This window comes from Spinacia oleracea, chromosome 3, assembly GCF_020520425.1.
Source record: "Spinacia oleracea cultivar Varoflay chromosome 3, BTI_SOV_V1, whole genome shotgun sequence".
NCBI lineage: Eukaryota > Viridiplantae > Streptophyta > Magnoliopsida > Caryophyllales > Amaranthaceae > Spinacia > Spinacia oleracea.
In genome coordinates, this window is record NC_079489.1 from 70,602,877 (window position 1) to 70,614,149 (window position 11,273).

Consider the following 11,273-nt stretch of genomic DNA (forward strand, 5'->3'; position numbering starts at 1 on the left):
CTAGTTCAAAGATTTAGAAGTATAAAATCCACTTGGCAAGAAATCATAAAGATCTAGATTAGATCATGTTGATGATTACTTGAGACCAAATATGATCATCAATGATTGTGTGTCCACAATCTAGGTCCATAAGATATGGCATATCTTAGTTGGAATAATCGAAGTCAATTAGTACTTGATTCGATCAATGATGAATCATAAAGACTTTTCCTATAATTTCTAAAACAAAATGCTCAACTACCACCAAACTAAACCAAATTCGTCAAAGCTATTGAAAAGTAATTTCAGAATAACTTTTCATAAAATATATCTAAAGAGTTCCTAAACTCAGTGGGAGCTTAGTGTTTGTTGTTCAACAAACTAAGGCCCAAGTATAGATATATGTTTCATTGTGATTTATTCAAATGAGACACAAGGGTATTGTTTCTACCACGAATTTTTGAGAACATAATGTTTGTTTGCTCAAAATAATGTCCTTTTGGGAATTCGTTTCCAAAATGACCAGTGGGAGAAAATAGACCTCGAAAGTCTTCGAGACAAACAACAAACATAAACGGACATTCCGGAGGCTTTTCGAAGTGCTTCAGAAAATCCGAAATTATTCTTTAAGGACTTTAGAAGTGGCTTTAAAGAATAGACATCTCTTAGAAGACTGTACAAGTGCTTCAAAGAGAATAGAATATTCAAAGGACTCTCAAAGTGCCTATTGATATTCTATTGTTTGATGTTCTATACCCAAGTAGGCATAGAATTCAAGTCACTGAAACTATGAGATTCTTCTATTAGATAGTGAAGAAACATAGAGATCAGGTCAATGAAACTATGAGATTCTTCTATTAAATAGTGAAGAAACCTACAACTTGCAGTCAAACTATTATCATGTAGATTAATGAGTTTGTGACTTGTAAGAAAGCTATGACGAAACCTAGATTCCCTAAAATGGTTAGAGGCCATATATAGACTCAAATGTTTTAAATAGTTAGAGGCCATAAAACATACTCAATGTTTTGATGACAAAATTGAAATTTTGTTGATTTGCAAGAATAGTTTCACACCTATTGGTTGCAAAGTTTGTTTTAAGGATAAAAACCATCAAACATGGAATTGTGTTCACACACAAAGCTAGATTAGTTGCTAAAGGTTACAAGCAAATTCATGGTGTGAATTGTGTTGAAACCTCATGCATAATCGTAATGCTCAAGTCTATAATTCAAGCAATGATTGCATATTGGTACATATAGCAATTGAATAACAAAACGTATTCCTCAATCAAATGTTGGAATAAACTATGTACATGGTATGTCATAGGATTTGTGGATCCAAATAAATGCTTGAAAGAGAAAGCTAGTTTATAAAATCTAAGTACAGATTTAAAGCAAGCAATTGGGAATTAGAAATGTATTTTAGTGAAGCTAATAAGTATTTTAGTTTTATAAAATGTACATGATTCTTATAGATATATAAGAAGTTTAGTGGGAGTACATAAAAACTTGATTGGTCCTGTGTGTATCACACACATATCTCTCTATTGTGAAATAACATTCAAATGCTAATGACTTAGATTTGAAATTATTCATCAATGATGGACCAAGGCGAAACTTAGTACATACTGGGTACTAAGATCTATTTACAAAGATCTTATAATATTGTTTTGGATTAAGTAATGGCATTTACTAAATCAAACACGAAACACTCCATTGGAGATATTCGACCCATGTGAATAAATCTAAGTAAAGGATGTTTGAACTATGTATAAGCATTTACTAAGTTAAACATCAAAGAGTCTAAATGAGATTCTTAACCTATATTATATGTCAAAGAATTTAGCTGAATTTAGTATCTACTGAAACTAGATAAGCTAAAGTTACATGAATAGAATTCAATTGGGAATTATTCTGCAAAAGAATTTATCATGTATGATATAATATGAGGATCGCCAAAAACGTATCGTATGACTTTAGCCATGACGAACATATACCAATCTCTATTGATCTAAGTAAAGATCAACTAGATTGAGATCAAGAATACTTATGGTACTTGAAAAGGTACATAGGAATAGTTCTTGATTCAAGGAAATAAAGATATGCTAAATATTGATGCTACACGCATAAACACTGGCAAAGGATCAAGCAAGACCCTTTGGAGTTAACCATTGATAAGGACGAGCTATAGAGCATCGTGTTTTGAAAATGGCAACATGGGTTGGAGACCATGAGTTGTTGCGTGGGAAATTAAAATATTAATTTCTATGTTCTAAGATACAGCTGGAAAGTCTTCCACATGTCTGTGAACTGCTTGGATAAGTAAATCCAAACAAAGCATCACTAGCAACCTAAACAGTTGAAGTAAAAGTACTTATTGCCTAAAAAGCAATAAAACAGAGTTGTTTATATTAATGAGTTCTTCATTGAACTTGGGTGGATCACATGTCTGCTAACTTGATGGCTCTGAATTGCAAAATGCGTAGAACCACTATCGAAGTAAGAAAGGCTAGATCACATAATAAACAAACTCAAAAGATCTTATCATCCTATCTCGAATATCATTCGATGAAAAGGATATTAAGATTGGCAAAGCATGATAACTAAACCTATGCAACAAGTGAGAAGCAACACTCACATTGTAGCACTGGAAATCAAGCATAGCTTTGAATTCCATGAAATGTTTTAAAGATGGGTTAGAGGCCCATGGTTGTAAAACATTGGGGTTGAACATTTATCATATATGAAGTGTACTTTTATATTCCATTTAATCTTGGTTTAGTATTAAATGATGAGTCCCTTCAAATTTGACGAAATATTCAAGATAGACTGTCAGGACCATTCCTGTGACTAATAAATGTCTATCAAGTGAACTTGAATGTCAAAGGTTGAAAATGGTCCCTAGTCGGAGTTTTCTATAAAATTGGACGCATAGAAAACGTTAGACGACTAGAATGCAAGATGACTAGTAGTTCTGTTTCTTGAACTATGTGGACATGGCAATGTCATAATCATTTGCATAGATACTTACTTTGGGAAGACTAGTATCGGACAAGACCTATGAAACTTTACTGTAAGAGATGAAAATCTGTCATAAGTAAATTTCATTAAAATTATTAGACACTAAATCCTCAATACCTGAGTGATTTGAGATTACTTGTTTGAGAACTGGTTGCTTTGACGTTGACCAACCGTCGCACCGTAAAAGGAGGCTATAAAGGCAACGCTCAGGTAATCACCTATCAAACGAAGTCTAATCTCAAGATCGCAAGATTGGGATTGTCCTCCCATAAATCGGGATGAGATGCTTAAAAGTTGTACAAGGCCACTCGGAGAGCTAGAAACTGTGAAATGCATGGCCGTGCTCGGATGAATCATAGGCTATGATTATCTGTTTATTTGATCAGTTGAACTCTGAAACCGAGAAACACCTCTGGACATAATAAGGATGACAACTCTTACCTTATGTTCAAGAGCAAGCATCGAGCGACAAAGGAATTAGGAAATGCACACTTGTCCTTAAGGACAAGTGGGAGACTGAAGGAAATAATGCCCTTGGTCCAAGTATGCATTCAATGTTAAGTCTAATAAATGCGGTTCAGTATTAATTAACAAGTTAATAATTCAGTGAGATCAAGTGAGCTGAATGCCTAGCTAGAGGCCGCTTCAGTTCAAGTGGAATTAATGATATTAATCCACAGCTTACTCTTGACTGAACCCGTAGGGTCACACAAATAGCACGTAAACGGATCAAGTATTTAATGGCATTAAATACTCTATCTATGGATATTCGGAATCGACGGATCTTGGTTTCAGTGGGAGCTGAGATCGTCACAGGCAAGAAATGAATACTCCGGAAACGATGATATTGCCGGAAACGGAAATATGGATCGTATCGGAAATATAAATATTATCCAAGTCGTAGATGTTGCCGGAAACGGAAACATGGTACGTATCGGAAAATATTATCGGAAATGGAAATATTACCAGAATCGGAAATATTGCCGGAAACGGAAATATTGTCAGAATCGGAAATATTACCGGAATCGGAAAATAATTCCGGAAACGGAAATATTAAATATTTGTTCGAAACGGAAATTAATTCCGGAATCGGAAATGTTAAATATTGTTCGTATCGGAAATGAATTCCGGAATCGGAAATTTAATCGGAAGCGTATCGTACGAATAAGCATCGGACGAGGCCTGCCGGACGAGGGCCCAGCACGAAGCCAGGCCATCGCCCAGCAAGCCAAGCGCGCCACACAAACAGCCACGCCAGGCCCAGCAGGCCGTGGCAGCGCGCACAGCGCGCGCAGCGCGCGCGGGTGCTTGCGTGGGCTTGTGGCTCGCGCAGGCCTCGCTGCGTGGGCTGCTGCTCGCACGCACGCATGGGCGGCCCATCGTGGCTGCCGTGTGTGTGTGCGTAAGTGTTTGTGTTCGTGCACGTTTCCTAAAACGTGCAGAGTTCGGTTAATGATTAAATTCCTAATTCTATTTGATAAATTAATTAAATTAGAGTTCTTGTAGGATTCTAGGTTTAATTAATTTGTATTTGAATAGGATTCCAATTCCCTTTCCATAACCCTATAAATATGTGGCCTGGGTTCACAATTTATAACGAGTTTTTTAAGTATTCAAAGTGAGTTTTTGAGAGAAAAATTCAATCACACATCTTGCTCAAAAGTGCCGAAAATTCTAGTACCTTAAGGGCGATTCTAGTTGGTCAATCTTAAGGCGGATCCGGACGTGCTGTGGACTATCTACGGAGGGACGACACTTGGAGTCCTAAAGACTTGTTCTTGCTCGGTTCGGGCGCAGCTAGGGAGGGCACGCAACAAAGAGTATGCATCTAAATTATGCTATATGATTATGTGTAAATAATATGTAATCCTGGGTTAATGGTTGTTTCCGCATGATTTATGTAATATCATATGTATCATAACCTAACATGTTCATGTTCTATCGTCTACTTTCATTCCTCTTGTGCTCATTCCATGATTCGTTTGTTGTTTGACCTCATTCACTAATCTCATTTACCTTTGATTTCTTAGTTCAGTTTTAGTTTTATTCGATTAGTCATTCTCTAGAACCCCGTTCCGACCTAGCTTATCAATTAATTAGCATAAATTAGCGCACCTTAGTCCTTGTGGATTTCAACCCTTGCTTATCGCTTTACTTGTGTTTAGTGATTAGTTTAGGTTTTTGTTTGATTAGGAGAGACTAGTAACGACCTAGTTTTTCCCCGATCAGTGTGTGTGTGTGTTTAGTTTCTATTTAAAGAAGGTCGAGTTGGTGCATTTTATAACGCTCTTAGCTAACACACGAATATAAACTCACGTGGGATTCGAACCCACATCTGGCGCATTTGCACAACGCTCTTTCAATTGAGCCATTAGGCTATTATCTAAACACAAAGTCGGAGTAATTTAGAATATATTCACATATTTTTCCTTTTAAAAGTAGATAAAGAACCCTAGAGGTACTGCAAAATCAGAAATTTATCAAGTATATATCTTTAGTTTCTACACCAAACTGAAAAATATAAGTTTACTTAACTAAAAGAACCACACACACAAAATGATTGTGACTATCACCAAAAGTAAAGACAAGATCACCAAAAGTAAACACAACATCGACAAATGGTTAACACAGTATGTATCAGCAAACGTAAACACAACATCGAGATAAAGTAAACACTATATCATCAAAAATAAACACAACATCGACAAAAAGTAAACACAAGATCACCAAAAGTAAACACAACATCTACGTACAAACGAATAAGAACTAGAAAATATAATTTAACTTGTTCAAAAATAAAAATTAGAAGGAGAATTACCTAACAAAAGAAATCAGAAAAAGTCATATTCGAAGGTAGATCGAAGATGTTCAATATAGTCGAAATTAGAAGGAGAGAATCCGAAGAATAATAGAGAAAACATGAGAAAGAGAGAGAAAGAAAAAACTTAAAGAAGAAAAAAGGGTAGTCATTCATGCAGTAGAAGTTACCAAATTGCCCTTACTTACTTTATTTGGTCGGGTAACATATAGGTTGTTAGATGTGTTTGATCCGAGGGCTGAGATTAACTCTCAGTTCTCATTATAGGGAAGCCAAACAAGAAATTGGTTTTTGATTAGGTGTTCATGGACGCCAATTTTTGCATAGTTTCACTCTCTCTCTCTTCCGTCCCCTATTATCTCTCTACCTATTTTATTGTTTTATATTCGGATTTTTCATGAAATGCCCCCGAGGTTTGCTTTAATGCATCAAATACCCCTAAACTTTCCAGAATGCACCAAATACCCCTGAGGTTTAGTATAAATACACAAAATGCGCACAAGGCTAACGGACGTTAGGTCCCCCGTTAGCGTATGTTTACTTTTTTGCCCTTAATAAATCATTTTCTCTATTTATCCTAACATTAACCCTTAATTACATTAATTAACCCTTAATTAAATTAATTAAACTCTTAAAAAATTAACTATTATTATTTTAAAAAAAATCCTTGCATTTTCCACCTCTGGTTCTTCTTTCTCCTTCCCACATTACCACCAATCCACCATAGCAACCACCCCCAAAAAACACCAGACACCACTGCTCTCATGCTGCTGGCCCGCCGACCTCGCTCCAACGTAACCACCATCTCCATCTCCTCTCTCATCTCGCCCATTCCCTTCTATTTCTCTCCCCACTGTCATGCCATTGAAGATAGTTCAAGCTTTCTCTCTCCTCCATGCACAAACCTTCAAAATTCCCCAATTAAAATTCACAATTCTCCAATTGAATTCCTCAACTCTCTATTTAAATTCCCTAATTTCTATAAGAATTAAACAAACTCAATTCTAGAAAAATCAGGACCTAAAATACAAGATTGTTAGATTTGCGGGCGCGGTGTTGGTTGGTTGCGGCGCCTGCGGGTTTGGATGTTTGCGGGTTGCGGCGGCTATAGATTTGAGAAGGGGTTAGCGGAGTGGTGTGTGGTGGATCGCTGCGGGTTTGCGGATTCACGACGATCTGGGCGGGTCCGCTCGATTACGCTGGTATCGATGGCGGTGTTGGGTGGTGGTGAGGAAGAGAAGAGGATGGCAGGGTGGTGTGTGGTGTGTGGTGTGTGGTGGTGGTGAGGAAGAGAAGGGCTACCATGGTGCTTCCAACCCAAAGAAGAGAAGGATAGGGAAGAAGGGTGGGGAGAGAGAGAAAAAAAATATATATAAGAAATCAAAAGGAAAAGAGAAAAAATAAAAATAAAAATAAATTAAATTTAAAGTTAACGGATAAGTTAACGGAGTTAACGGAATATAGTCGTTTTGGGCATTTTGTGTATTTATACTAAACCTCAGGGGTATTTGGTGCATTTTGAAAAGTTTAGGGGTATTTGGTGCATTAATGCTAACCTCAGGGCATTTCATGAAAAATCCGTTTTATATTCTATTGCCTCTTAACTCTTAAGCATCAATTGTTAGATGTTACTAAACATGCTCTTAGAGTTGCACATATAAAAACCGAGAAATATAAAAAGGGAGAAGGTTTCTTAATGACCAAGCCAGTTGAACAGCTATATAACATTCCTGTCCAAAGCATACTTGGTCGCACTCCAACATATCAAGTCACATTTTTCTACTATTATAACAGAAAAAGTCAGTTTAACAATAGAACAGAAACCCAAACAAAATTTGTTCAGACTTCTCTGGAACTATGGAGCCCAAGGTAAATTATCTACTCCATCCATATCAATACTTATTATTATTAATAATTATAGTTCTTATTAATCTATTTCATTTTGCTCTCTAGTGTAATATTTATCATTTCTAGCAACCAAATTGAAGTCAAATATTAGATATAATTGTGATAATCCTGTTTTTGGTAGAGTAATCTGTTTTTTCCTCTCTGAATGATGTCTTTTTTAATAAATTAGTTCTGGTTTTAACTAATGGCTTATCTAGGGATTTTAAGAGCATGCAGTTAGGGAAGTTTAAGAGAATAATTATGATTTTTTGGGTGCTAATACTAATCTGTGAGAATTTCTCATATTGTTGTGATTGTGATTGAGGCCTGTTCTCAAATCAAATCAACTTTTTTTTTTTTTGTGCGTGTGAGAATTTTGTTCATGTATTTAGGAATCTGAATAAAAGAAGAATATGTTTAGTTGTTGAAACCACTGTCCTGACCCTATTATGCAATTGGGTGTGGGTTCACAATTAGTTATCTAATTTTCTAAATGAGACTAGAAATGTACTATTTTCATGTTATAATTCACTTTTTTGGGTTCGCGGTTGTGAGGGTGATTAGGGAATTAAGTAAAACTGGTTCAAACAATCAAATTGTTAATTAGTTTAAAACAATATCCATTTATTTCAAACAGGATTATGGAAAGATTTGGAAGTTCTTTTGATCAAATGTTATCATCTTTTTTTTAAGGTGAAACCTCTGAACAAAATTCCAAATAATATATTTTAAGATGGGAAAATTCTGTGTACTTTTTCTTTTTGTTTGTACAAACGGGAAAGTCAATAATACAAGGGTATTACTCCGAAAATTGAATTTCCGTGGCTTTAATATTTATACACGACTTATAAGCGTAAAAGACTAATGAGTGTTAGTTATAATTCTCTAGAAATATCGATATTATGCTCTAGAAATATTTGTACATGACTTTAATGTCCTGGTTGGCTTAAAATTTTGGTAAAAGTATATAAACAACTCATTGATATTATGTTGATGCTGTTGTTGTTGTGATTTGTCAGGAAGTATGTGCCATATGCTTAGCGACATTGAATGTAGGGCAAGGGCAAGCTTTATTTACAGCAGAGTGTTGTCACACCTTCCATTTCAGCTGTATTGCTTCAAATGTTGGACATGGCAATCATATTTGCCCTACTTGCCGTTCCACTTGGAGAAACCTCCCTTCTCAATTCACTCCTAATCTTACACCTCCTACGTTTACACCTCCTACGTATGACTACATTGGCACTGATCCTACTCTATTTGCAGATGATGAGACCCTTCCTACCCCGACCCCTGCACCTAACACCGCCTCCTCCTCTCAGACCCCCCCTCAAAATGGTGACATGATGATAGTAAAAGCCTTGCCTCAATACCCAGCTCTAAGCAACTCAGATCAATCCAACTCATTTCCTGTCCTTGTTGGCATCCGAGCCCCTCCCTTATCCCCTGAAGCTTCTGATAGGCCTAATGATCGTGCCCCACTTGACCTCATTGCAGTTCTTGATGTTAGTGGCAGTATGAACGGTGATAAAATCAGGCTCCTCAAACAGGCTGTTGGATTTGTTACTGATAACCTAGGACCTTCAGACCGACTTTCTGTCATTACATTTGCAACCTCTGCACGACGAGTGACCCCACTGCGGAGGATGACTGATGCAGGCCGAGTTGACACTATGAACGCAGTCAACTCCATTCAGGTCAGTGGCGCCACTAACATTATTGCAGGACTTAAAAAGGCTGTGGAGGTCCTGGAGCAAAGGAGAGAAAAGAACCCTGTCTCCAGTATTATTCTTCTCTCAGATGGTCAGGACAACCAAAACGGAAGAGGCCCTGATTTCCTCCGCTCCCTCTCTAACCTCCCGCTTTGTCTCCGTGCCAATAACATAACGTCTTATGCTCCACCAACTGATGGAGTTCCTGTACACTCATTTGGGTTTGGTTCTGACCACGATGCTACTGCTCTGCATGCAATAGCAGATGGTTCAGGCGGGACCTTCTCATATATTGAGTCAATCGAGATTATCCAGGACGCCTTTGCTAGGTGCATAGGTGGATTGTTAAGTGTTGTTGCACAACAAGTGGAAATACAAGTGGCATCTGGATCTCCAGGGGTTGAAATTCAGTCTATTCCATCAGGTAGGTATCGGAACAGTATTGCTGCTGGTGGGCTGCATGGAGTGATATATATAGGGGATGTGTATGCTGAAGAGGAGAAACTGTTCCTGGTGTATTTATCAGTCCCACCAGCTGATGATCAGGAGACGTTGACAACGAAGTTGTTAGAGGTAAAGTGTTGTTACAAGGACCCACTTTGTAACCAAAACATCATGTCTGACATTGTGAGGGTTGAAATTCGTCGACCACTAGCTGAAAACTTTACAGAGGAAGACAGACGGTTATGCCTAGAGGTGGACAGAGAGAGAAACCGTGTTTCAATAGCACAAGGGATAACTGAAGCACAGGCTATGGCAGAAAGAGGAGAGCTAGGTAGTGCTCAAACATTGCTTGAACAGAGGAGGCTGACAATGATGCAAACAGCCTCTGCACAGGCAGGGGATGCCCTCTGTGAAAGATTGGAAGGTGAGGTTAAAGAGATACAAGGGAGGATGAGGAGTAAGTCAGAGTATGAAACAGGAGGAAGAGCTTATGCATTCTCAAGGAGTAGCGCGCATTTGTATCAGCGAGCTTCAACTCAAGCTGTCATACCTCAAGCAGGACTGCGACTACAAACAGCTCTCACACGTCCAGCGGGACTGCGACAAAGCATGGCAGGACCTGCCACGTCATCAAGTATTAGTGCTCCTCTTGAGGACATGGATTATCAGACGTCGTTCATGAGAAGAATGGTGCACAAGTCAAGGGAATTGCGCCAAATGGGAGATCAATCTGAAAATTCTGACGAAACTAGCAACATAAGCAACTCCTGACTAGATGAATCCTGATGCTTACTTTGTCTCTGCAGCCTAACTTTGGAACAGACTTTTACATTCACTACTTGCAAGTTTATGGAATGGGAATTTGCCATCTTTGTCAGTTTGATTCTAAAGATTGATAATAAAAGTATCAAGTTAGATTTGATTTGGATAAGGTTGAAGGTTTTGGAAATGCTTTCCAAGAGATTTATTAAAACTGTGTATCAAAACATCCTTTCAGATTTGTATAGCTATCACATTTGTTAAGTTGTTAACGTACCATTATTTTTTTAGATACTAAACTTGGTCAATAGTCATTACAAAAGCCATAGACATATTAGGCTAGAAGCATACATACTAAAGTTCATTAATATTCATTACACAAAAGTTAAAATCAGCCTTCATATTTACCACAATTACATCATTAAGTGATCATTACAAAAGAATATCAATAAAACTACAGTTCTACACTTTTAGCTCAAAGGTGAAACTGTATTGAAACTTTATTCCAGCTTCAATAAAGCTCCTGGACCATTGAATTATTCCTGAAACTGTATTGAATCTTTATTCCGGTTTTAAAGGGTTTCACTAAAAATTGACCGGAATAAATCAACTTTTGCGTCTTCCTTCAAAAATTAGTCTATATTTTGATTA

General features: G+C 37.3%; 1 protein-coding gene across 1 annotated transcript; it reads left to right on the plus strand.

The window, feature by feature from the left end:
* The first annotated feature begins 7,521 nt into the window (after window positions 1-7,521).
* LOC110802585 (E3 ubiquitin-protein ligase WAV3) lies at window positions 7,522-10,886 on the plus strand. The gene is made up of 2 exons (XM_022008029.2): window positions 7,522-7,689; window positions 8,727-10,886. The coding sequence occupies exons 1-2, from the start codon at window positions 7,678-7,680 to the stop codon at window positions 10,632-10,634; spliced, it is 1,920 nt and encodes a 639-aa protein (XP_021863721.2). The 5' UTR covers window positions 7,522-7,677; the 3' UTR covers window positions 10,635-10,886.
* The last annotated feature ends 387 nt before the right edge of the window (window positions 10,887-11,273 follow it).